This window comes from Phaseolus vulgaris, chromosome 7 (assembly GCF_000499845.2).
Source record: "Phaseolus vulgaris cultivar G19833 chromosome 7, P. vulgaris v2.0, whole genome shotgun sequence".
Lineage (NCBI taxonomy): Eukaryota > Viridiplantae > Streptophyta > Magnoliopsida > Fabales > Fabaceae > Phaseolus > Phaseolus vulgaris.
Window position 1 is genome coordinate 39,689,637 of NC_023753.2, and position 27,554 is coordinate 39,717,190.

The 27,554-nt window shown below is 30.6% G+C and overlaps 5 protein-coding genes and 1 pseudogene across 5 annotated transcripts; 4 read left to right on the plus strand and 2 right to left on the minus strand.

Moving 5' to 3' along the window:
* Window positions 1-467: 467 nt before the first annotated feature.
* Window positions 468-2,438, plus strand: LOC137827551 (uncharacterized). The gene is made up of 2 exons (XM_068633737.1): window positions 468-1,173; window positions 1,256-2,438. The coding sequence occupies exons 1-2, from the start codon at window positions 572-574 to the stop codon at window positions 2,247-2,249; spliced, it is 1,596 nt and encodes a 531-aa protein (XP_068489838.1). The 5' UTR covers window positions 468-571; the 3' UTR covers window positions 2,250-2,438.
* Window positions 2,439-3,879: 1,441 nt separating this feature from the next.
* Window positions 3,880-5,786, plus strand: LOC137827560 (uncharacterized). Its single transcript, XM_068633745.1, has 2 exons — window positions 3,880-4,529; window positions 4,612-5,786. The coding sequence occupies exons 1-2, from the start codon at window positions 3,931-3,933 to the stop codon at window positions 5,594-5,596; spliced, it is 1,584 nt and encodes a 527-aa protein (XP_068489846.1). The 5' UTR covers window positions 3,880-3,930; the 3' UTR covers window positions 5,597-5,786.
* A 3,009-nt stretch (window positions 5,787-8,795) lies between these two features.
* Window positions 8,796-9,731, minus strand: LOC137827561 (albumin-2-like; annotated as a pseudogene).
* A 6,319-nt stretch (window positions 9,732-16,050) lies between these two features.
* LOC137827562 (large ribosomal subunit protein eL14-like) lies at window positions 16,051-18,038 on the plus strand. The gene is made up of 5 exons (XM_068633747.1): window positions 16,051-16,232; window positions 16,350-16,451; window positions 17,290-17,419; window positions 17,502-17,614; window positions 17,785-18,038. Exons 1-5 carry the CDS (start codon window positions 16,230-16,232, stop codon window positions 17,833-17,835), a joined length of 399 nt encoding a protein of 132 aa, XP_068489848.1. The 5' UTR covers window positions 16,051-16,229; the 3' UTR covers window positions 17,836-18,038.
* A 2,799-nt stretch (window positions 18,039-20,837) lies between these two features.
* On the plus strand, window positions 20,838-22,917 carry LOC137828428 (putative protein phosphatase 2C-like protein 44). Its single transcript, XM_068635006.1, has 5 exons — window positions 20,838-20,938; window positions 21,198-21,473; window positions 21,784-22,045; window positions 22,248-22,381; window positions 22,466-22,917. The coding sequence occupies exons 1-5, from the start codon at window positions 20,906-20,908 to the stop codon at window positions 22,601-22,603; spliced, it is 843 nt and encodes a 280-aa protein (XP_068491107.1). The 5' UTR covers window positions 20,838-20,905; the 3' UTR covers window positions 22,604-22,917.
* A 1,108-nt stretch (window positions 22,918-24,025) lies between these two features.
* Window positions 24,026-25,010, minus strand: LOC137827563 (albumin-2-like). The gene has a single exon (XM_068633748.1). The coding sequence runs from the start codon at window positions 24,953-24,955 to the stop codon at window positions 24,275-24,277; it is 681 nt and encodes a 226-aa protein (XP_068489849.1). The 5' UTR covers window positions 24,956-25,010; the 3' UTR covers window positions 24,026-24,274.
* Between the last annotated feature and the right edge of the window lie 2,544 nt (window positions 25,011-27,554).

The window sequence follows — 27,554 nt, forward strand, 5'->3', positions numbered from 1 at the left end:
AAAAATATATATAGTTAAATATAATTATTATTTTTATATATAAGACATATAATTTTTTTGTGTTATTACTCTATTCAAATCTTATTTTTCAATATTTCTTACATTAAATTAAATAAACAGAAAAGACAATTTAAAATATATCTTTTTCAATGATGGTAATATTTCATAATAAGTTAAATTATATATATATATATAATTTTTTTTAAAAAAACGAAAATGACTATGTGAATGTTTTCGTCCGTGTATATATATATATAATTATTGTATATTAGTAATTATTATGGTAGGAATGGAGAAAGTTGATGTGATGACAAAAGAGTATACGACAAGGATTTTAAGTATTTTTGTTTTAGGTTACCTCTAACCCCACCCTTTAACCTTATCTAGAAGTAAGACGAATGACACATTTTTCACGTGCTTTACTTTAAGCTAGAAATAAGTGTATTAATGGTAGTTTCCAATAACAATAGCAAAGAAGTTCCCACTCCATGATAGTATAAATAGGTGTCTCTCATAGGAATCTAACCATCCTCAAATCAAATCATATCCCTTTGTAAAGTTTGTTAAGAAAATGTCAATCCCTCCACCAAATGATCCATCTAGAGGCTGCTCCTCAGAGTTCTCACAGCCTCTACAGCTACAAGATTTGGTTGACGCTCAAGAATTATTGGAAAATGTGAACCGTGTGAACGTTGTTGAAGGAAACTTGACAAGAATTGAGTACAGGATAGGTGATCAAGAATTAGATATTCGCCGCCCTGTGTATCGTTGGGACAGAAGGCCCTACCATGACATCTTTGTAAATGGCTTTCAAGCATGGCCTCAGGAACAAACTCCCAACTCCACTTACTATAATTTACATCACTTCATTAATCATGCAGGTGCCCCTCTTGATCCAGATCGGCCTTTAAATACAAGACATGTCTTTGTGAGTACCACTCTCAGTAATAGTTGGCAACCAAGACCTTCAACTGCAGTCCTCCCACCCGGCTCTCATATTCAATTTTATCGTTATGAAATTTATGCTCCTGGTGGTATTTGGGTTGCTGTCACTCTTGGGCATCAATACGACCAATATGCTTCTCAAGCTGAAGTTTGCTTTGTTGGAGGTATTGCACCTCAGTACATTCGATCTTGTCTCATATTCACAGTAACGCGTGAAGCCGGATCAAGGTTGGATTACATCTCATGCTATATTATTTTTATAATCACCTTATATCATCGATCACTAGCTATAAGTTATTATATTGTGCAGGTATCCGAGATTTCAGAGAGAAAGAAGATTGGTGATAAACAGGAATTTTAATCCAGTGTCATCTCCTTACGCTGAAGTTGTAGTTTATATGCCGGTGTACTACTACAGAGATGAAAACGGTGTAAACAGATACCTACCTGAAGAAACTTATCCGCCTAGGAGAGAGAAAAGAGAAGCTTTGGATGCTAACGAGGATGCTGCTCTTAAGTGGTATACTAGTTCAGTTTTAGAGATACCAAGTTATATAAATTCTGCATTGCGTTCATCCAGAACAAATGAAGTTTATTTCTTCTTAAAAAATAAGTATGTGCGGCTGTATTACACTCCTGGACTGACAAATGATAAGATTTTGGCTGATTTGCGTTGGATTGGTGATGGCTTTCCATCACTTATTGATACGCCATTTGGAGAATATGGAATAGACTGTGCCTTCGACACTGAAGGCAACGAAGCATATATCTTCTCTACCAAACTTTGTGCCTACATGGACTATGCTCCAGGTACACTGAATGACAAGATACTCTCAGGTCCTACCACAATTGCTGAAATGTTTCCCGTCCTAAAAAACACAGTGTTTGAGAATGGCATAGACTCTGCATTCAGGTCAACCAAAGGAAAAGATGTTTACTTATTCAAGGGCAATAAGTATGGTATCATAGAGTATGATTCCAAGCAGCTTGTTGGCACCATTAGTAACATCACTGATGGGTTTCCTGTTCTGAAAGGTACCATCTTTGAAAATGGAATTGATACGTGTTTCGCTTCTCATAAAGAGAATCAAGCTTATCTTTTCAAGGGAGAAAACTATATACGGATCAATTTCACCCCAGGTACTACAGATGACACTCTTGTGGATGTTGTGAAGCCCATCCTTAATGGTTGGCCAATTCTTAGAGACATTCTGCCTCTCGACAATAAAGGAGTTGATGCCAATTCTCAGACTGATCATCAACAACAATATCCTCAACAACATGATGACCATGATGAGCTTTAAAGAAAAAAGAACAAGATGTCATAATATGATAAGAATAAGGCTTTCATTGCCAAAGTTTGTTTCCTTTTCTTTCCTAATGTAATGTAATAAGTGTGATGCTAGTGTTTACTTGTATTTGGATATTTGCTTTCCTTTCTTCATGTAATATTAATGGTTTAATAATAAAAGTGTGCTTTTTGGTTGAATAAATGATTCTAATTTTTTTTCCTTTAAAAAATTTACGGAGATGTTTATAGGTTGATTTGATTCCAGTGTATTTTTTAAAGGCTATGATACGTAAATCCAAGTAAAAATGATATAAAGAAGAAAAGAAAAATAAATCCAAGAAAATCATTGAAGACTATGTGAATTCCACGAAGGACTAATAATAAAAAAAATGTGGATATACGTGTTTCACTAATACAAAATAAAGACGACAACTTTAACCATTGTCTAAATTAAGAAAAAAAAATAACGACAATCTAACGGATTGAAAATCATCACACTGAAATTCTAAAATTAGTTATCTAAAAATCTTTGTCTCAATGCAATCATACATTTTTTTTTTCATGGCAAAGAAAATAAATATTAAATTAATTACTATGATATTATGTAGAACTATTATCGAATAAAACGCATGCAAAATTGGGTTATTTCACTTTTTTTTATACAAACATTCTACTTCACATATTTTTTCAATCGTTTGGTGTTCTTGTTCATACAAACCATATCCCAGAGACCACACGTCAAAACAATTAAACCATATCCCAAAGACCACACAAAAACATATGAATTTCTATTAACATTAATTTTGATAACTATGATGTTGATACAAACCGTATCAAGGTGACAACTGTACCAAAACTAATTGCAGGTCCCAAACAAACACAACACGTGAAAAAATACCAGCAACGGTGTGGATTCTTTAACACATATATAAAAACTGTAATAAATTTCTTAAGAATACATCGTTACGATAAAATTATGTTTTCAACTTTTTATTTAATTTTTTTAAAATCAATTTTATACTTTCTATTTCAATTTTTTTATTAATATAAAGTATACACACACAAAAATAATAAATATCATTATAAAATAAATTAAAAAAATAAATCACTTTCGTGTTTATCAAAAACAACTTCTCACTTCTCTCTCACCTTATAAGTTACAATATTAACGTATCTCAAGTCTGACTCTCTTCTCTTATTTTCTTTTCTAAAGGAGACACAACATTCCATTTTCACTTTTTTTTCTCTTTCTCTTTACTTCTCTCTTTTTTTTATGGTACTCTCATTCTCAATTTTTTTCAATTTTTTCTGATTTTGTTCCAATTGTTCCATCTTCTTTACATGTGTTTCTGTATATAGTTTTGTATTGGTTTACAAGCACGTGAAGTTTGGTCCCTTGGTTGAATTAAAACGAGTGACTCTTTGTCCAACATGTTCTCTTCTCCAATTTCTCTTTGTCCAAGTATTTTTGTTTTAGGTTACCTCTAACCCCACCCTTTAACCTTATCTAGAAGTAAGACGAAGGACACATTTTTCACTTGCTTTACTTTAAGCTAGAAATAAGTGTATTAATGGTAGTTTCCAATAACAATAGCAAAGAAGTTCCACTCCATGATAGTATAAATAGGTGTCTCTCATAGGAATCTAACCATCCTCAAATCAAATCATATCCCTTTGTAAAGTTTGTTAAGAAAATGTCAATCTCTCCACCAAATGATCCATCCAGAGGTTGCTCATCAGAATTCTCACAGCCTCTACAGCTACAAGATTTGGTTGACGCTCAAGAATTATTGGAAAATGTGAACCGTGTGAACGTTGTTGAAGGAAACTTGAGAGGAATTGAGTACAGGATAGGTGATCAAGAATTAGATATTCGTCGCCCTGTGTTTCGTTGGGACACAAGGCCCTATCAGGACCTCTTTGTAAATGGCTTCCAAGCATGGCCTGAGGGACAAACTCCCAACTCCACTTACTATAATTTGCTTCACTTCATTGAACATGCAGGTGCCCCTCTTGATCCAAACCCGTCTTCAACTACAAGACATGTCTTTGTGAGTACCACTCTCAACAATGCTTGGCAACCAAGACCTTCAACTGCAGTCCTCCCACCCGGCTCTCGTATTCAATTTTATCGTTATGAAATTTATGCTCCTGGTGGTATTTGGGTTGCTGTCACCCTTGGAGATCGATACCAATATGTTTCTCAAGCTGAAGTTTGCTTTGTTGGAGGTATTGCACCTCAGTACATTCGAGCTTGTCTCATATTCACAGCAACACGTGAAGTCGGATCAAGGTTGGATTACATCTCATGTTATATTATTTTTATAATCATCTTATATCATCCATCACTAACTACAAGCTATTATATTGTGCAGATTTCCGAGATTACAGAGAGAAATAAGATTGGTGATAAACAGGAATTTTAATCCAATGTCATCTCCTTACGCTGAAGTTGTAGTTTATATTCCGGTGTACTGGTACACAGATGAAAACGGTAAAAACAGATACCTACCCGAAGAAATTTATCCGCCTATGAGAAAGAAAAGAGAGACCTTGGATGCTGATGAGGATGCTGCTCTTAAGTGGTATACTAGTTCAGTTTTAGAGATACCAAGTTATATAAATTCTGCATTGCGTTCATCAAGAACAAATGAAGTTTATTTCTTCTTAAAAAATAAGTATGTGCGGGTGTATTACACTCCTGGAGAGACAGGTGATAAGATTTTGACTGATTTGCGTTGGATTTATGATGGCTTTCCATCACTTGTTGATACGCCATTTGGAGAATATGGAATAGACTGTGCTTTCGACACTGAAGGCAACGAAGCATACATCTTCTGTACCAAACTTTGTGCCTACATGGACTATGCTCCAGGTACAACAAATGACAAGATTCTCTCAGGTCCTACCACAATAACTGAAATGTTTCCCGTCCTAAAAAACACAGTGTTTGAGAATGGCATAGACTCTGCATTCAGGTCAACCCAAGGAAAAGAAGTTTACTTATTCAAGGGCAATAAGTATGGTCGCATAAAGTATGATTCCAAGCAGCTTGTTGGCACCATTCGTAACATCACTGATGGATTTCCTGTTTTGAAAGGTACCATCTTTGAAAATGGAATTGATGCGTGTTTCGCTTCTCACAAGGAGAATCAAGCTTATCTTTTCAAGGGAGAAAACTATGTACGAATCATCTTCACCCCAGGTACTGCAGATGACACTCTTGTGGGTAATGTGAGGCCTATCTTTGATGGTTGGCCGCTTCTTAAAGGCATTCTACCTCTCGACAATAGAGGAGTTGATGCTCATCCTCAGTCTGGTCAGGAAAAACCATATCCCGATCAGCATGATGAGCTTTGAAAAAAAAAAGAACAAGATGCCATAATATGATAAGAATAAGGCTTTCATTGCCAAAGTTTGCTTCCTTTTCTTTCCTAATGTAATAAGTATGGATGCTTGTGTTTACTTTCTTGTATGTGGATATATGCTTTCCTTTCTTCTTGTAATGCTAATGGTTTAATAATAAAAGTGTGCTTTTTGGTTGAATAAATGATTCTAAATTTTTTCCTTTAAAAAAATTACGGAGATGTTTATAGGTTCATTTGATTCCAGTGTATGTTTTAAAGGCTATGATACGTAAACCCAAGTAAAATGATGTGAAGAAGAAAAAAAAAAAATCTAAGAAAATCATTGAGGACTATGTGAATTCCATAAAGTATAATCTATTTTTTTTATTAACAATAAATAAATATATTAAAAAATATTTTAGAAGTATCATAACCCTTATAAAAATATCAACAACCTCATCATCTTGTTTACGAATTTGAAAAAACATTACAAATATCAATAATAAAGTAAACAAAACCAATACATATTCTTTTTTAGTCATGACAAAGAAAATAAATATTAAATTAATTATTAAGATATTTATGTAGGACTATTATCGAATAAAAGGGATGCAAAATTGGGTTATTCCATTTTTTTATATACAAACATTCTACTTCACATATTTTTTCAATCGTTTAGTGTTCTTGTTCACACAAACAATATCCTAAGGACCACACATCACAACATATGAATTTCCATTAACTTAACATTAATTTTGATAAATATATGATGTTCATACAAACCATATCAATGTAACAACTGTACCAAAATTGATTGCAGGTCCCAAACAAATACAACACGTGAAAAAATACCACTAGCAGTGTGGATTCTTTAGCAGATATATACGTATATATATACACTGCAATAATTTTCTTAAAAATACATCGTTAAGATAAAATTCTGTTTTCAATTTTTTATTAATATAAAGTATACACACAAAATAAAATAATAAATACCATTATAAAATAAATAAATAAATATTGAAAGATAAAAGTTAGAAATGTCTGAATTCGAAAATGAAAAGAAATAGAAAACAGAAAACGTATTGAATTTGATAGCTTATCCGAGGACCACACGTTACATGATTATCTTTTTGTAATTTCTATAATTTCATTTTATCTTTTTAACGTATTTCACAATTTGTTTAATAATTATAATAAATAATTATAAAATTGAAAGAATTAATGTTATGGCAACATCATATATTTATCAAAATTAATGTTTAAGTTAATGGAAATTCATATGCTGTGATGTGTTGTAACGACTTTATAATATGTGAAGTAGAATGTTTGGGACCAGTCCTCTATCTGGTTTGTATGAAAAAAGAGAGTAAAATAACCCAATTTTGCATGCATTTTATTCGATCATAATCCTACTTAAATATCTTATCTTTCATCATAAATAATCCTACATAATTATATTCAACTCTTATTTTTCAATATTTCTTACATTAAGTAAGACAATTTAAACTATAAATTCTAGAGTTGATAATTAAACTTTTGATAATTAATTATATATCAATTTTAAAATATTTACCAAACAAATTGAATTGTATATCTTGTCCTATATAAAATTTAGAGGTTTCTCAATTGTATTTTTCCTTTAATTGTAGTTTGGACACTATATCAGCTGCTTATTAACACTAGCTCCAACTTTTGATCACCAAATCCGAATCATAACGCGGAGCTGAGTGTCATGGAATACGAATTGCAATAAAGAACTACCACCATGTTGGAAATCTCACATCGACTAGAGATAAAGACATTTCATAATATATAAATGGGTGCAAATCTCACTCCTTCATTGAGCCGGTTTTATGAGGTTGAGTTAGGCTTAAAACCCACTTCTTAACATGGTATCAGAGCCATTTCGAACCTATCCTATCCTAACGAGTATTTGTTGGGTTTATCTGTCCACCCGCTATCGGGCCGTTACCAGACCACCCATAACATATATCTCCACGCACGAGTTGGTAGCCTCGGCGTGAGGGGTGGGTTGGAAATCCCATATCGACTAGATATAAAGACATTTCATAATATATAAATGGATGCAAACCTCACTTCCATGAGCCGGTTTTATGGAGTTGAGTTAGGCTTAAAGCCCACTTCTTAACACACCAAACCAGAATAGTTGCACCATAAACTGACATTGACTGACAACACCCCTTTGCACCATCCAGAACAGCATAGGATACTTGAAAGGAGCACTAAACCAGACCATAAACAACACCCCTTTACACATACCTTCTTTTTATGCATAAAATGGGATTCAAATGCCATTCCGAATAAGAAAAAGTGAAAGAAACCTTTATTTCAACCATAACGAGGATCTCAGCTGTGCCATTTGGAATATTTCTTCTGCATCAGATACTTCTTAGCCACCCATACACCTTTCCACACTATATTCTCTGCTTAGTGCTCAAGTGAATAAGGCAGATACTATGAGTGGAAATTTCAAGTTTGTTCATGTTGTGGTAAATCAATTGCTAGAATATAATTATTTCTTTTAATTTTTTTGTTGCTTGAATAACTTAAGCCTCATTTCTTTTCTTCTCAGGAATCTGAAATTAAAGAAATAGAAGAGAAGCAGGTATAGTCAATTTGATTTAGGTCACTACTGCATAATTTGATTTTTTGTGTTATTATGCTTTATCTGTGATTTACTAGCAGATATATGTGTGTATATATAGAAACTGCAATAAATTTCTTAGAAATACAAGTTAAGATAAAATTATGTTTTCAACTTTCTCTGTTTTTAATAGTTATTAAATTTAGTATTAGCGTAATCAATGCTAAACTTAACTTTTTTTAATATTTGTATTTAATTTAAATCAGTATCGGTTAACGTTAATATTATTTATTGTTAATATTTATTTAAATTAACATAATCTAACTGAAGTTACTCTAACATTTTAATATTTATATAAAAATTTGAATCGACTGATACGATGTGTGATTTTATGCAGGTTTTGTACTGTTGTCTTGTGAGTATCGTTTCTGTGCTGGTATGGTTGAGAAGGGATTGCTTCTTTTTGCAGGTTCTACAAGTGGAGAAAGTAAGAGAGAAATAATGAGGCAAGAAAGCAAAGCACATCAATGAACAAGATTGGAACATATGAATCAATGATGACAAGAAGTGCTTAGCAGATTAGTTTAAAATACACACATATCTGTTAAACCAAACCACACAACCACACACTTTTTATTTATAATATGAAAATAGGAAAGACAAACATGCAGAGTTGCTACATTAGGAAAAGGAAAGAGGCTTTCAATCCTAATGTTACATTAAAGAGACAGAAACAAACGTTTGCAATGACAGCCTTATTTCTAGCATATTATCAGATCATGCTTTTTGATGGAGAGTGAAGCCTTCTTTAGCTGATAGGCAAAATGCCTCTAAGACATGTCCAACCATCAAGGATAGGCCTCACTTCACCCACAATACGGTCACCACTTGTACCTGGAGTGAATTTGATACGAACATATTTCTCTCCTTTGAAAAGGTAAGCTTCAGACTCCTTATGGGAACAAAAACACGCATCAATTCCACTTTCAAAGATCGTACCTCTCAGAATAGTAAACCCATCAGCGATGTTACGAATGCTGCCAATAAGCTGCTTGGAATCATAGTCTATGCGAGTATACTTATTGCCCTTGAATAAGTAAACCTCTTTCCCTTTGGTTGATCTGAATGCAGAGTCTATGCCATTCTCAAACACTGTGTTTGAGGACGGGAAACATTTGAGCAATTGTGGTAGGACCTGAGAGAATCTTGTCATTTGTTGTGCCTGGAGCATAGTCTATGTAGACACAGTATTTGGTTGAGAACACATATGCTTTACTCTCTTCGGTGTCAAAGGAACAGTCTATTCCAGGTTCTGCAAAGAACGATGCAGTAAGTGATGGAAAACCACTACTAATCAAACGCAGATTAGTCAAAATCTTATCATCTGATTTTCCTGGAGTGTAATACAGCCGCACATACTTATCCTTCATGAAGAAATAGACTTCATATTCTCTTGATGAACGAAATGCAGCATTGATGTAAGCCATCTTTCTTAACACAAGAGAGAGATATATGATTTGATTTGAGGATGCTTACATTCCTCCCAGAGGCACCTATTTATACTGTTATGGAGTTGGAACTTCTTTACTATTGGTAATGGAAAGGAAATCATAAAGATTCTATGACAACATAAAAAAATATAAAAAAAAGAATTCGCATTATTGGTGCAGCATGTCCTCTCTGTTTTTTTATTCTCTTATTTATGCATGTGCTGTTTGCCATTAAACATAAACAAATGTTACTATCATAGAATATTTACACTGTTACCTCAGTTTCAATACATAGATTACTGTGTTATTTAAACCATGTGCTGTTTGTATAAACTCGATAAGTTTAGCACTATCATAGGATATTTTGATTTGCAATATATAAATATATATGTTAATTTAAAAGATGAGTGTTTAACAGACAATTTAAAATTACTTTAAATGGTTATAAAATTATAAAAGAGACTGGTATACGTAAACTCAATAAACAATTCAATTATGTGTTCCATTCCATATGATATCTTAATTAATTAATGATGTGTAATCAATTATATTCATGAGAATAATATTCTAATATGTGTTTTTAGGAGGCAATAGTACATATTTTCACGTGGATCAGATAATTTTGTTTAATTGGTCGTGGATCTCAAAACCTGAGCAAAGAACACAAACCACAAGGTGGCCTATTACTTTAAAATTATTTGTATGAATAATACTTCATAATTGACACGAGTATTAAACAAAATTATTAAATAAAAAACAATTTTAAAGATTAAAATAATTAATTAATTGATTAAATTAGAAACTATTTTATAAATTAAAAACGTTAATATTTAAAATAATTTTTATTATCAATAAAAAAATATAATTTAAAAAAAAAAACTGATATCTAATTATTAATTATTAAAATTTTAACATATTTTAAATTAATTATTTTTAGTGTTTTAAAAATTAATTTATAATTTAAATTATTTCTTAGTAAATAAAATCTTCATAACTAATTTAAATACTAGTTTATAAAATTTTATTAATAAAAAACACTTTATATATTAATAACTTTTTATTTCTAAAATAATATATAATTTAAAGTTAATACAATTTTTATATTTAAATTTAAATATTATTTAATAATCTTTTAGTGTGATATGCAGGCATAAGTCCATTTTATATATATTTTTATCCTATATTATATTTGCATAACATAAATGTCATCAAAGTATAACATTTATGATACTAATTAATACTCTCGTAGTTATAAACAGCCTCGTAAAAAAGAGAAAGAACAAAATTCTCTGTTTAAAAACAAATATAATAGTTACAAATGATATTGTTTAATTGTTTCCTATATCTAAGAACATAGTTTTTTTTCCAATTTTAGTAATTATTTTACTAAAATTATCATAGTAAAAAATATCAATTAGAATTAGCTTCTAAATAATAGCATAAAAAATGTAACATTATTAAAACCCACTAAGTAAACTTTAACATGATCTAAAAGATTAACTTTTTTTGTGTAAAAATGTAAAATTATTTTTAAATATATTGTTTTGTGTTAAAAATGTAAAATTATTTTTAAATATAATTTTATATTATGTAAAGTGTGTGTATTGGTTAAGTTGATGCTTAATATGATAATATAGTCAACCTAACTAATTATGAGTTGAGGTTAATTTTTTAAAATTTGTAAAAATATTTTTGTTAATGTCAAATTAGTAATAAATTAATTAACATTCACTCAAATAAATATTAAAAACAAATTAATATTAAAAATGTATTTAATTTAATATCGGTTAAATTAACATTAAATTAAATAACTTTTATAAAGTAAAAAACAGATGGACGTCAATTTAGCTAACATTAAACTATTTTAATTAAAAATTAATTTAAAAATGAATGTTAGAGTTTACTTAACTAGCACTAATTAGAATTGTAAAACTTGACACTAATGAACTAGTATTCATAGTTTTAGAGCCTGTTACATATATAATATAAATTTATCACTATTAATTAATTAATCCTAATTTTTACTTGTTAGAATCGATTTTTAGTGAAGTTAAATTTATATTTTCTTATAGTGATTTGAGTTATATATAAAAAAAATGAAATCAACTTCTTCAATTAGATATATTTTGGGGTTTGAATTTTAACAAACATTATATTTTCTAATTTGGTATAAAGTGTGTTTAGTTTAGGATGTATCTTGAAATTTTTGTAGGTGAATTTATGATATAATAATTATGAACTTTTAATTTTATTTTTAATCTAACAATAAATCTCATGGCTTCTTTATTCAGGATTGCAAGTTATATTACAAAGAGTACTTTATTTTTCAAGATTGTAAGTTATGTCACAAAGTAATAAATACATGCTTATGTAGACTAGCCTTAAGGAAATGGAAAGTTAGGTCTCATTCCTTCCAAACAAGACTCATACAAGAATACGAAATGGTTAAATCTGGTTTAGGATTTAGGGTTTAGGATTTAGAGAAATGGTTAAGTCTGGTTTGATTAGTACTCATGATTTTCCAATAAAGATCCTAGTTAGTGCAAACTAATCTAAGTATCCAAACTACATATGTTCAATTTCTATATTTTTTTTTTAAATCCATCAAAATTCAATCCAGATGTAATAAAATAGATTGAATCTAAAATCCATATTATTTTTGGTAGAGTAAATTTATTTGGATTTTTCAAATCCATTTAAAACACACTAAATTTAGATCTACTTTGTCAATTAGATTAAATTTTTTATGAGATCGACCTGGCGTGGTCAACTCAATCCAACCTTGGTAGACTTGACTCGACCTACCTTAGGTCGACTCAGCTTGACATAACCTAACCCAACTCAATTCGACCTGGCCCCATATCGACTTGGCTTAGCCTGGTCCAAGCTGATTAAGCTCGAATCGGGCCCAAGCCGACTCGGATCGACCTAGATCTGACTTGACTTGGCTCGAGTTGGGCCAAACGTGTTGACCTGAACTCAGGCCGACTCGACTCGACCTTGAATCGCACCGACTTGGCTTTTCCTAAACCTGGGCCAACTCAGCTCGACCTGGATCTGGGTTGACTTGGCTCAACTTGGCCTCGGGTCGACTTGGCACGACATGGAACATGTTCGACTAGCCTCGAACTAGGCCTATGCCCAGGCTGACTTGGAACTAGGTTGATTTAGCTAGACTTGGGCTTGGGCAGACTCAACTCGACATGGGACCATACAAACTTGACTCGACCTGGGCCTGAACCGACTTGGCTCAAACCTGGATTTGGGCAAACTCGGCTCGTCATGGGGCCTAAGCCGACTCATCTTGAAATGGGTTCAAGTTGACTCGACTTGACCTGGTACCAAGACAACTTGGCTCGACTTGATCCCAGAATGACTCTGCTCTACATAAGCCCATGCTGACTCAACTCGACATGGGGTCATGTTGACTCAGCTCAACTTGGTACTAGGTCGATTCAAGTTGACTTGGGCCTGAACCAACTCGGTTGATAGAGGCTCGACTCGACTTGACTCAACATGGGCCAAGACTAACTTGGCTCGACTTGGGCCTAAACAGACTCGGATGGACATGTGTTCGAATCGACTCGACTCCACCAGGACCTAAGTTGACTCAACTGGACCTGGACCTGGACCTGGACCTGGGTCGAATCAACTGCACTGGGTCAGATAGGCTTTACCTCAACATGCATTGACTCTACTCCACATGGGCATGAACCCACCCATCTCTATCTGGGTCCATGCCATCTCAGCTCGACATGGGTACGGGTTGACTCGACTCGATTCAGGCTGGGGTTGAGACAGCTCGACTCGGGCCCGGATCGACTCGGCTAGACCTGGTCCCGTGTCATGTTGGCTCGACTTAGACTGGATCGATTTGACTCGATCTAGACCAAAGTCGACTTGACTCTCAAATCAACTTAGCTCGACTTGAGTCCTGGTTTACTACTCAACCTAGGTTCGAAATGACTCAAAATCCATCACAAAAATCATTTTGGATAATTAAAAATGTATTCAATGTATATCTAATACAAATCTATTTAAATGAATTGAATTTAAATCCAAAAAATATATTTGAATTTAAAATCTAAAAAATAATTTTGGATTTAAAATAAATATATTTAAATGGACCTATAAAAAATATTTTTTTTGAATAATTATGAATTACAATTTAAATTTTTTACTCACCCTAAATTATAAAAAGTATTTAAAAATATGTTTTTAATTTCCTTTTCTATTTTTTCTTGTATATTTTTCTATGTATCTTTTTATATAGCATTAAAATTGTATTTTAAATTATTTTTCTATTTATTTTAGCCATGTAATATCTGTCGTAGTGAGATAGGTAGTGAAAAAATGATTTTAAAGAGATAAGTACTTTATAAAAGAACGGTTTTAAAGTGAGGTAAAATAGTGAATGGTTATACAATTATACAACAAATTGGTACATTGAATATTAAATAACAACTTATGCGTTTTACATTGGATGCACTAATATATTCACTAAGTACAAGAAAATAGATTTAGTTCATATGGTAAAAAAAGATTATGAGATATTATGATATACTAGAATTTAGTTTATGAACACATGACTATCTCTAATATGGTAAAAAAAGATTATGAGATATTATGATATACTAGAATTTAGTTTATGAACACATGACTATCTCTAATAACCGATGGCATGGATTAACGTTATATTATAGATATTTTTACTTATATTTAATAAATAAATATTAATCAATATCTTTTAATAAAACTTATCAATAATATTGATAAATCTAAAATTTATTGTAATAATAGCATAAAAAAACATAAATTCTAACTTAAAAAACATGGTGATAAATCTAAAATTTATTGTAATAATAGCATAAAAAAACATAAATTCTAACTTAAAAAACATGGTGATGGATTATTCAAGAAGTTTATAAACGTCTCTTCCAAAATTAAATTAGTAGATCTAGGAGTTTTGTAATACACTATAAATAAGATAATTAAATGAAAATTCAATGAAGGAATCATTTAAACAATATGAAAACATACATATCATTTTCTACTACCATGTCATGCAAATGACATGAACATTTAACCAACAATTGAATTTATTTAATCAAATATTTAAACTTGGTTAACTGCTATTTTTTTTTTTCACATGCACAAAATTGTTACTTCACGTATGTAATAGTTGGGTTAGTCATAATTATTGAAATTTCACAAAGCCTACCTAGGATAATGTTTGAATGTGTTGCATGATTTAACCAGAAACACGTACTAGTTTAATCAAAGTATTTTATTCTACACAAAAATAATAAATAAATTTCATAATCTCACTATAACCATGTCTACAATAACAAGAAACATAAATAAAAAAGCTTTAATCAAAGATAAATTAAAAAGTAATCACTATAACCATGTCCACAATTAAAAATATAAAGAATTTCAACTTATTTCTTTATAATTAAAATTTAACTGTATTTAATTAAAAAAATCCAATTAATCTCATAAAAATCTAAAATTTAAAATTTACTAAAAAAATTCTGACCCTAAAAACCAAACAAGATATTTTTGGATAGTTATTTTAAATTTTTAGAAAAATAAATTACCAACTTAAAAATTTCTATCAAAAAGAGACTAGTAAGGTTTGTTCAGTTAAAAACTTTTTGGGGTTTTGAAAATAAGAATAAAATTTCATTGGAACTTTAATTAATTAGTTATGTTAAGAATTTAATTTATAGCACCCTCGCAAATTTGATGATTGTGATAATCTTCAGAGTTTAATATGATGGTTCCAAAAAAGTTGAAATCTATTTTACTTATTGTTATATACACTTGACAATCAATTTCAAGATTTAATATGGTAATTAGAAAATTTTCAAGTTTATTTTTTTATATTGAAGTTTCATTACAAGTATCCACAATTATGAAAACAACTCTTAAAGTCTAATTTCTTAGTTAAGAAAAGCTGAAGTCTCTTTTTTACTTATATATTACATGAAAGAGATTTTAATTAATCTTACAATTATAATTAATATGCTGTAAAATATTTTCAAAAACTATAAAGTTTACATACATACATAACTTTCTTAAAATTCAAATAAAATATAAATATTTAATTTAAATAAATTCTTGCACGAATTTAAATCTAGTAAATTGTGAACATATATTTTTACTAATTCGATTTTAAAAATATAGATAATAATTATAAAATCTAGTAAATTATGGGCCTTAAAATTTTAAAGAGTCTTACGGGCCTCCACCAGAACCCATTTTTGTTTTTTTCTAAATTACGACACAAAAGTTTGGGGTTTTGGCCCATTCATCACAGCCCATGTTCCTTTCTTTATAATTGCATAACATTGGGGGTGCAGGAATAGAAAACGTAGGGCTGCAGGAAGAAATTATCTCTTTAACCACACAAACGTATGTGCTTTTGGCCCATTTATCACAGCACATGTTCCTTTCTTTATAATTGCAATTTCAACAAAACCCTAACTTCAAACCTTCACTCCTCCTTTCATCACTTCGGCAGTCACAGAACCTCTTAGCCGAAAATGGTGAGTTTCACCAACCCTTTTACATTTTCTATCTACCTTACGATTTTTCTGCATCTGGGTTTTCTGGTTTTAATGAAAAAATTGTTTCTTTGTTTTCTTTTCTGATCTGTGTTGCAGCCTTTCAAGAGGTACGTTGAGATTGGAAGGGTGGCTCAGGTCAACTACGGCAAAGAGTATGGGAGGCTAGTAGTCATTGTCGATGTTATTGACCAGAACAGAGTATGTTCTTTTGTTTTGCCTTCTTTGATTTGTTGCATTTTCGTTGGATTGGATTTTTGTAGTGCGTGCCCTATTCTTTGTCTTGGTTTCTTGTGAGGTTTGGGAGTAGAAAAAGCCTAATTTATGATCTTGGTGTTGATAAATTTCTACATGAATTTCGTTGCCGCATAATTTGTTCTGAACAGTAGTTTTAGGTTTTAGATTTTTTATTTTGTTGAGGATGTTGGTTTTGCTTAGTTTTATGTTAATTGAATCTCAAGGTTTTCTCTATTTGTGCATTAGAACAATTTGATAATGCCAAATTCCATTGAAGGGGTTATAGTCGTTTACCATGTTTGTTTGATGATGGTTTGTTTTATTTTTTTCTCTTTTGTGAAGCCTATATTTTTTTCCTCATTGTATTTAAACAGGGTCATATCCCTTTAGGCTTTGTTGTATATTTGTATTTTTTCAGCATGAACTAAATTTGGCTCTTTTTATCGATTTGGTTTGTGGGAATATATAATATCAAGTTCGTATTAAGAGGAGTTAGAACTGTCAATCCCACTGAGAACTTCAATGAGCGGATTTTGTTTTTCCTATTTGGCGAAGTCATTGGCTTTTTTAGATGCATTTTAATTGAATCATATATGCTTTGTTTGTATACTTGTGTTTTTGCTCGGTCAACAAAATGAAAAATTATGCTATTTTTTTTGGGGGTTTTGTTATTAACGTGGCATGCAATAGAATCAAATTGCATTAAGATTTAGAGGTGTGCAATTTTTTTAAGTTGAATGTGGTTTTGGTTATTTGACTTTGAGATCATTTAGCATAATTTTCTACCACCATTTGTTGATAGGCTCTTGTGGATGCTCCCGACATGGTGAGGTCCCAAGTGAACTTCAAGAGGCTGTCACTCACTGACATCAAGATTGATATCAAGAGGATTCCAAAGAAGAAGGATCTCATCCAAGCCATGGATGCTGCTGGTTGGTACACGTTTTTTAGAATAAATTGTTATTTAATTTGAAGCATTCCTTTTGTTGATGGGTGTTTTTCCTTGCTGAACAGATGTTAAGAACAGGTGGGAGAAGAGTTCATGGGGAAGGAAACTGATTGTGCAGAAGAGAAGAGCATCTCTCAATGACTTTGACAGGTTCAAGATTATGTTGGCAAAGATCAAGGTTGGTTTCATTCTACATGACTATTCTCACTGTTTCAATTTTGGTATTGCTCTTCTAATAGTTTGTGAATTGGCTTTTATGCATAGCAAAATCCAAGTGTCTGTACTATTGTGTTGTCATATCATTTTGGCTTTGAAGTTAATTTACAATTTTTGTTTCAATTTGTGCAGAGGGCATCAGTTGTTAGGCAAGAGCTTGCTAAGCTGAAAAAGAGTGCTTAGGCATAATTCCATGTGCAATTTCCTAATTTTGTTATGAATTTCTTTCAATTTAGTTTACTTTGGTTACATGGGTTTTATTATGTATCATTGACAGATTTTCTAGAAATTTTTATTGAGATCCTTTATGTTACTAGTGGATTGATGCCTGTTTTCGTAATCTCATTGTTATAATATGGGGTGCCTATTTTTGCACTGTTCGATTATTGGTTTTTGACATTATTAAAAATACCTTTTGCTACAATGCAAATGTTATCAGAAATTGTTTTTTATTTTTCTCATTAGGATTTGATCATTTTTTTCTTTTGTTTTTTGTTTTAAATTTTAATATTTCTGTTCCTTGGTAATTGGTTGTTCACGGTTGTGGTGTAAATGATTCAAAATTATGTTTTTTACCAAAATTGTATCAATTTTTATCAAATAGAGTAGCATTTGCAAAAGTTTAGATTTGGTTTTGATTTCAAAATTGTTTCAATGTTGTTTCTCCTTAATTGAAAACTAGTGTGTGAATTTTACTTTTTAAGAATAGTCATTTGTTAAAGGGGTGGACAAGAAATTAATTTTAATCCTACAGATTCTTAAAGGTGTGAGAAAGAATAGAAAATTTAAAATTCAATTTGGAGGTTGTAAATGTTTTGGGACTTCATTTACGTTTCTTAAATGAATTACTATATTTTTGAACAATTATCAAATGAAACGTTTATGATGTTATTTATTACATTTTAAATCACATTATGTCAAAATTTAATATTTATATATTTATAAATTAAAAGAAAATATATTTGTTATATGTTTTTTTCGAATTTTATTTATTTATTTAATTTAAAATTTTCTATATATAGTAAAAATTAGGAACCTTCTCATCATTTACTTTTTTTGAATTGAAAAATCCTAATTGGATTATTCATATATACAAAAATATTAACTGAGTACAATTATGTCTATTAAATAGGCAGAGCATCGAGTACAAGTGTTAAATAAGCTATAATTTAATATGGTCCAACATAGATATAATGATTCGGCTTTTTAATCCGAAAAAAATATGATTATATGATTTTTTATTTTATGAAATAATAATATCAAGTAAAGACTTAATGATTTTTCGGATTGATTTATTTTATAAGCTTAATTTCATTGTTTAATTTATTCTTTAACAATAATACATTTTAATACTAATTGTCAATTTATATGATAAATTAATAATTGTTTGAAAAAAGAAAGTAATAATTGTTATTAATGAAAAATATTAGTAATAAATTAATGATTTTAAATTGTTATTTTTTTATCACTAGACGACTCAGCTAGATAATATTAGTAATAAACCTATATAATATTGTGTTATTTTTTAATACTCAACTACTCATTTTTTTTTCCAGAATATATTACATCGAATAAAATTATTATTTAGATAAAAAAAAAATTAATCATTATATTTAATTAAATTGAATATTATTTTATATAAAAAACTACTATTTAAAGTTAATTTTACTATTAATAACAATTTACAAAATAATTTTTAAACATTAACATTTTAGTTACTAACTACTTTAAAACTAATAATTTAATTTAAACTTAATTAGTAATTAAAATATTGATACTAATATTAAATATCAATTTAAAAATAATTTTATAAATTTTTATTAACAATAAAATTTATTTTAAATATTTAATAATCTTTTAATTTATAAAATAGCATCTAATAACACTGATTCTTTTCTTTAAATGGAAGAAAATTTGAAAAAAAATATGGTGCTAAACAAAATTGAATATGCAAGTTTCACTAAATGAAATTATGTGGGGATGAACTAAATAATTAACTCGAAAAAACAAATAATTGAAATGGTTGCACCTATAATCATGATTGAAAAAGGACACGTAAATGGCATTAAAGTATGCAATAGGTAGATATTAAAGCATATTGATGTCAGTTTCTGAAAAAATAACACCCCAATTCCACACCACTGTTTCTTACTTGTTTCATAAATACTATTTATTTATATTTTATCCTTTCATTTTTTTCTTTTTTCTTTAGGGTTCTAAGCTCTGTTAACTTCATAACTTTGGCAAGAATCATGGCATGAGGCATGCAACAAGAAAAAAATTAAATTAAATGTCTTATACGTCTCTCTCTCAACTCAATTTTATAAGTAATAAAATGTATAAATTTGGTGGATAATTTTAATCAATTCAACCCACTTGTTTTTTTAGAGTCTTGTTTAGGATACTGTTTAAAAGGTTTAAAAAAAAAAATAGAAATCATAAAGAATTTTTTTCGCCTATACTAAGAAAATGATTGACATTTTTGCTTTTAAGTTATATTTGAATCTAAAAAAATCAAGACAGATAAACTACATCTTGTCTTTGTCTTGAGGATAACTAAGAAAACAAAATTATTTAAACTAGAATCTAAATTTTACTTAATTTTATTTAACGAACTTATAAGATAAAATTTGTACTATTTATATATTATGAAATAATTTAATTTGTAGTTAATAAAAAATCTTTAACACATTTTTTCACTTTATATGTTAATAAGTTAAAACTATTAACTGAAACTATATATTATTGAATAGAACTATATATTAATGAATCATCCGATAGTAATTCAATATATAGAAGGTAACAATAAAATTAACAAACTTTTTTTTTTTCAGATGAGATATATAAAATTAATAATAAGTTTAATTTAACTTTCATCTCAAATGTATAGCTGAGGTTAAAACCAAGTTTTTAATCTTAAAATAACTTATACTAAAAAATTCTTAAAACAACTGAATCTTTAATTTTACTAATAAAGACATTTCATACATACTGTATTCTCTTTAACTAAAACAACTTAATCTAATATTAATATTTGTAGTTGTTGTTTTTAGTGTAATTGAATTCCTTGTTTTTTGTGCAGGACGGTTACTGCATATTCAAAACTTTCTCCTAACAGATAATAAAAACCAATTAATTTTTTGAATAGAGCAGCTACTACTACCTTACACAACACCTCTATTCAATATGCAACCACCCAGCCAAAAGAATAAATTGCCTCACATCTTTTTTTCATCTCAAAACATTAACAAATATGGGATTAAGAGAGTTTCATATAACCCTTAAGGTATGTCCATTCTTCATTGTTCTATTGAGGTTATTTGAAGTTCATCACAAATAATCATTACCTTTACACATTTTCTTGTAGCTAAGAACAAACCTTTAGATATAGTTACATATATTTAATGAATCTTTCATACTGCAAATTAGTGAGATGAAGCTCTAATCTTGATTGAAGAAACAAAACCAAAAGTACCTGAGTTTTGTTGTTTTGGTAAATGCTTGTTCATATGAATGAATGGTAATCTTTCCATTGACTTGAACAGGCATTTCGGGTGAAACGTTTTTTCTTTGGAAGAAGGAGAAATAAATGGAGTGCAAACAAGCCTTCATGGATGATTCCAATATCACATGGCCATCATGTGGTGGAGCATCACGTGATCAAAGGTGGTTCTGATGACTCAGAGTTTGATTCAGTTGTGATACAGAGGGAACAGATGGATCACACAGAACTGTGGTATTTTGGAATTTTTGATGCTGTAGTTGGAGATGGAGTTACCAAGTATGTGCAATCCCATTTCTTTGGCAAGAAGCTCAAAGAGGTGAGAAATCAATATAAGTAATAATGCTCATGAATGGTTATTAGTGGCATATATTCTCATTTATCAAATTTAGACATTCATTATGAAAGAGAGGTAGAGAACAAAGCTTAAAATTTCAATTTGGCTTCATAGATTTTATTACTCAATTATCATTATATTATACATTTCCAGTAAAATGTGTGGAAAAAAGCTGATAGCTATATATGCAATTAAGCCAAATATCCACAATACTTCACCTAAGGATTATTCTAAGATGATCATCTATATTTCTGGCCTCTGGTGTGTTTGTGATGTTTCAACTACATGTTAGTGTCATATGAGGAGAAAGAGCAAAGAAACACTGAAGAGAGCTTACCTCGGTGTGAGAACAAAGATCAGAGAGGCACTGAAGCCAGAGGAGGAGATATGCAGAATAGGTTCAACATCAGTGATGGTGATAAATGGAGAAAAGCTTGTGATAGCCAACATGGGAGATTACAGAACTGTTTTGTGCAGAGATGGTGTTGCTTATCAGACAACTGGCAGATACAATCAATCAGCCAAGAGAAACTGGTACAACAAACTCTTCTCAGGTATCAATCACTCACATATTTTTTTCATTATCATTTGAAAGATCCAATCAAGAACATTTCATTATATACATGTGGATGCAAACATAAATCACATAAATCTTATAAACTGGTTTTATGGGTTGAGTAAGGTTAAAGTATACATATTAATTTATTTGTTTTTGTTCACATATCTCATAATGAATGCTATGCATGTGCACAAAAGCACGCACGATTGCTTGTGAATCAGGCAACACAACAGGCACAAAGCATTCTAAAGGCTCAGAACTTGTGGTGGGAGGTGATAGAATCGACTCTGATACTGAATTTTTGATCCTAGCAAGCAATGGCATATGGGAAGTAAGTCCTAGAAGATTAGGTAACTCATAACCATAGTTGGTCACTAGAAAACAGTGGATCATGAATCTCAATATGTGTTTGCAGGTGATGAAGAACCAAGAGGCTGTGAATCTCATAAGACACATAGAAGATCCACAAGAAGCAGCTGATTGCTTGGCAAAGGAAGCTTTGATTAGGATGAGCAGAAGCAAAATTTCATGCTTAGTCATTCGCTTTGACTGATATGTCACCATAGTTGGTTTATCCTAGTTGCAGCAGTTGCAGCACTGTAGAGAGCACTTTATGAGTTCAATACACAACTAGATTATCAAGGTGTTTGCAGATTCATCATCTCAAAACTCAAGAAAAATGGGCCTAGTAATGACCAATGTGGTTGATGAAAAATTAAGTATTTTTTTTTCTGTAATTCATAAGTGATTTGCACTAATGTTTACAGATTTTTTTTATAAGCTAATTTGGTTTACATTACTATTTAATTACTACTTTAATGTAATTTTATTTATAATACATATTATTTGACATACACAAAATAAAATGAACCAACTCTATTTTGATACTTCATCCTGAATTATTATAAAAACCAGACAAACTTATTATACCCCTCCTATATAAAACTGAAACAACAAATAATATGTAACTATAACTATATTATCAAAATGTAAGTATTGAATAAAAATATATTTACTTATTAATTCTTTTGGTATAATCCAATAGAAAATAAATATATGAAATGTCTCAAAGTAGTTTTGAGATTATGAGATCCTTTACTGAATAAGATCATCCAAAATTAAAATGTTACAAATTAAAAACAGCGGATCTAGTTCCTGCTAAATTTCCCTATGACTTACCCAGAAACTGAAACTGAAGTTGAGAAAAAAACAAGAGTTTAGAATAAGAATGACTTGTTCTTGCATATACGTTTATTTTTAAACTTCACAAATCAATAGTATTAAGTATTATAGCGAGATTATGGTGAGTGTGATCATGTGTAGTAATGAAAAGTGTAATATGATTGTAGCCCTTTTGTATGCTCATTTTTTGGTGTCTTGTGCATACTTTAGGTAATATATGCATCATTTTCTCTGTATCCACTTTCAAGGCTTCATTCGCTGCTCATCACCAAACAAAGTTTAGTGTTATATCTTTGGTGTCTCTCAGAATTTTTCTCCTTAGATATTTCATTCTTTATCATTTAAGCTTCTGCAGTACCATGTCCTTTAACATAATCCAGAATAATGATTTATCTGACATTTCAGTTATTGCAAGTGTGCTTCTTAAATATTTCTATTTTGTACTTAATCTGTTTTCATTTTGATTTGATTACTTAATCCTGCAACATGCTAAATAAACATCTATAATGCCCTTGCTTCCTTCAAATTTCAAGCTCTCCACTTGCTAAATCTCATTCTTTACCTCAAAAGATTCACTATCTCATCTTCTCTTACTCTCTTTTCCTTCACTCATGCTTTTATGTAATCATATTCTACTTAAATTGTAGTATTTGAAAAAAAATTCTTTCTACCTCTCCAAAAACTAGTTAATTTGTTTTAACTTTTTAAACATTAAAAGATAATGCAGTTATAGAATATGTATGGTTATTGAGACTTTTGCAAGAAAAAATAGAGGCAACTTTACTATAATCAATTGTATTAAACCAAACCACCCACTTTTATTTATTATTGTGTCAAATTACATGAAGATAGGAAAGAAAGACAAGAAAGAAAACACAAACATCAGACTTGTTACATTGGGAGAGGAATGAGGCTTCCAATCCTAATGTTACATTAAAGAGACAGAAGTAAACTTTGGCAATGAAAGCTTTATTTGTAGCATATTATGCGACCATGTTTTGTGATGAGACTAAGGTGGTTGATGATGATGGTGAACCCTTCTTTAGCTGACAGGCAAAATGCCTCTAAGACATGTCCAACCATCAAGGATAGGCCTCACATCACCCAGAAGAACGTCATCATATGCATCTGGGGTGAATTTCATACGCACATACTCATCTCCTTTGAAAAGGTAAGCTTCAGACTCTTCATGGGAAGCAAAACACGCATCAATTCCACTTTCAAAGATCGTACCTTTCAAAACAGGAAACCCATCAGCAATGTTACGAATGGTGCCAACAAGCTGCTTGGAATCATAGTCTATGCGAGCATACTGATTGCCCTTGAATAAGTAAACTTCTTTTCCTTTGGTTGATCTGAATGCAGAGTCTATGCCATTCTCAAACACTGTGTTTTTTAGGACGGGAAACATCTTAGCAATTGTGGTAGGACCTGAGAGAATCTTGTCATTTGTTGTACCTGGAGCATAGTCTATGTAGGCACAGTATTTGGTTGAGAACACATATGCTTCATTGCCTTCAGTGACGAATGCACAGTCCATTCCAGGTTCTGCAAAGAACGTTGCTTCAAGTGAAGGAAAACCACTACTAATCAAACGCAGATTAGTCAAAATCTTATCATCTGTTGATCCTGGAGTGTAATGCACCCGCACATACTTATCCTTCATGAAGAAATATACTTCATAGTCTCTTGATGAACGAAATGCAGCATTGATGTAAGCCATCTTTCTTAACACAAGAGAGAGATGTGAATTTATTTGAGGATGCTTACTTTCCTTTGAGATGCACCTATTTATAGTGTTATGTAGTGGGAACTTCTTTACTATTGGTATTGTTTCAACGTAAAGCAATTGATGAATACTATCTAACAAGTAAAAACAAACCAGCCTTTAAGTTAAAATGTTTTGATGTTTTAAATTGTTGTTGAGAGTGTGGCACTTGAAGATAAGAGGGATAACACGTAACCTTAAAAGCCACTAAATTGAAACACGTAAACTCCACGATGAGGGTTAGAGAGATTGGAGTTTCTTGCTTACCTGAAAAAGGGAGACTCAACAACATCATCATTCCTTCTTGTAATCATGCTTAAGTAAACTAAAGATGATGGCAATGAAAAACTGATATTTAAATGAAACTGATACGTTAAGGATGTTCCAAACTTTTATAAGCCTAAATACAAGAACTGTGTCCAAAAAATCTTATAATGCAGTTTAAATATGGCTCAACTAGCTGTGAAAAAATTATTTAATACCTTTCTTGACGATTAAGCTCGTAAAGTTACCTTTTCTTGAATAGAAAAAACTGTATGGCACACCAATTTTCTTGTCGCACTTTCCATTTAACTATGAAAATATTACATGTGAAAATAATTTCAAAAGTGGAAAAGAGTAAAGGATGTATTTACTTAAAAAAAACTAAACCAGAGAGGTCTTTGGTAAAACCATATTTAAACCAGAGAGGTCATTAGTGAAACCATATTTGTACTTGTATAGGGTTATAACGTCAAGATATAGATAGTAATTGGTAGTGTCTTTCGTCCCTCAGCCGCTTCTCCTTCACCTCCTTTCTCATATTCACTCTTTGGTGTTCCGTCATTCCTCCTTTCTCTTCTCGTATCTCCTTTCTCATATTCACTCTTTGGTGTTCCGTCATTCCTCCTTTCTCTTCTCGTATTCGCTATCTAATATGTCGGCTGAGAGTTAATCTGTAAAAGATTTTCCGACAATCAATTAATAAGTCTGTATACGAGTGAGTGATATATTGATATAAATTTACTTTCCTCTTGTATTAATGCTTATTTAATAGTGTTAAAATTTTTAAATTGGAACACTCAAACAAATGTTATCTAACTTCTGCATGCATGTGCTGTTTGTGTGAATACATTAATCTATTACTCTGTTTCTTAAAGCGTCTGCTGTTTGCCTCGTCACATAAACTGGATAAGTTTAGCACTATCATAGGATATTTTAATTTGCAATATTATTTACTTAACATAATAATTTTATTATTGACATGTGTATGTTGTATAAATTGGTATGCATGCATAAGTCCATTTTGAGTTTTAATTTCTAAAATACACATGTGAATATGTTTTCAAATTTTTCATTTTCTTTTATTAATAAAAAATAAATAAATTAAGAGGGATACTTCTTTCAACTGTTATTGACAGATTCCTACATTCTCTTCATTTGTCTGTCTTACTGACAGATTCATAAACACTACAAGCTTCACCCAAAACAGAAAATTGAAATACCCTGTGATCTCTATAATACTATATATTAGTCTTTGCAAAACCTGCATAATTATGCAGAGTAGCATGAGAAAGAGACACCTGCATAATTATGCAGAGTACCATGAGAAAGAGACACCTGCATAATTATGCAGAGTAGCATGAGAAAGAGACACCTGCATAATTATGCAGAGTAGCATGAGAAAGAGACACCTGCATAATTATGCAGAGTAGCATGAGAAAGAGACACCTGCATAATTATGCAGAGTACCATGAAAAAGAGACACCTGCATAATTATGCAGAGTACCATGAGAAAGAGACACCTTGCATTATGATCAAAAGCACAACATACTTGAGTGGCACGCATCCTCCCTACCATTGTTTTGAGATTTTTCACATATACTTTATTCATGTGTTGTGTTTGTTTGGTCCCAAACATTATTTTTTTCATGTCGTTTAGTGTGCTTTCTGTGTTTTCATTTCTAACTTTTATCTTTCAGTATATTTTATTTGTTTCTTATTTATTTTATAATGATATTTATTATTTTATTTTGTGTGTATACTTTATATATTAATGAAAAATTGAAATAGAAAGTTGCAAACATAATTTTATCTTAACGATGTATTTTTAAGAAATTTATTGCAGTTTATATATCTGCTAAAGAATTCACACTGCTACTGCTATTTTTTCATTCACGTGTTGTGTTGTTTGTTTGAGACCAAGTTTGGTACTGTTGTCACCTTCATATGGTTTCTATCAACATCATATATTTATAAAAGTTAATGTTAAGTTAAAGGAAATTCATATGACGTGTGATCTTATTCCAGGTTGTTGTAGAAGTTCACAAGCTATCCTCACATAATCAATTTATTTTTGGATTCAGTGATTGAATATTCATAAAATATAGAATAAGTTTAATAATTAATCTATAAAGTAAACAATTTGTGTTATAAAGAATTAGTTAAACATATTATCTGTCTTAACCTCTTCTAATACTAAGTTGGAAATTGTGTCTACATTAGTTAGAGCACAACATGTTATAGTTTTCTTTCTCTTGTGTTTTTTTAAAGAAGAGCCACATCAATCTATGTC

Excerpts from the sequence above, each read along its gene's own strand:
- LOC137827563 (XM_068633748.1), bottom strand. The coding sequence starts at position 24,955 with ATGGCTTACATCAATGCTGCATTTCGTTCATCAAGAGACTATGAAGTA.
- LOC137827560 (XM_068633745.1), top strand. The coding sequence starts at position 3,931 with ATGTCAATCTCTCCACCAAATGATCCATCCAGAGGTTGCTCATCAGAA. Across the intron at positions 4,530-4,611 it reads ACACGTGAAGTCGGATCAAG|ATTTCCGAGATTACAGAGAG; the intron begins GTTGGATTACAT and ends TATATTGTGCAG.
- LOC137828428 (XM_068635006.1), top strand. The coding sequence starts at position 20,906 with ATGGGATTAAGAGAGTTTCATATAACCCTTAAG. Across the intron at positions 20,939-21,197 it reads AGTTTCATATAACCCTTAAG|GCATTTCGGGTGAAACGTTT; the intron begins GTATGTCCATTC and ends TGACTTGAACAG. Across the intron at positions 22,046-22,247 it reads GTACAACAAACTCTTCTCAG|CACGCACGATTGCTTGTGAA; the intron begins GTATCAATCACT and ends TGTGCACAAAAG.
- LOC137827562 (XM_068633747.1), top strand. Across the intron at positions 17,420-17,501 it reads CCAAGCCATGGATGCTGCTG|ATGTTAAGAACAGGTGGGAG; the intron begins GTTGGTACACGT and ends CTTGCTGAACAG. Across the intron at positions 17,615-17,784 it reads TTATGTTGGCAAAGATCAAG|AGGGCATCAGTTGTTAGGCA; the intron begins GTTGGTTTCATT and ends CAATTTGTGCAG.
- LOC137827551 (XM_068633737.1), top strand. The coding sequence starts at position 572 with ATGTCAATCCCTCCACCAAATGATCCATCTAGAGGCTGCTCCTCAGAG. Across the intron at positions 1,174-1,255 it reads ACGCGTGAAGCCGGATCAAG|GTATCCGAGATTTCAGAGAG; the intron begins GTTGGATTACAT and ends TATATTGTGCAG.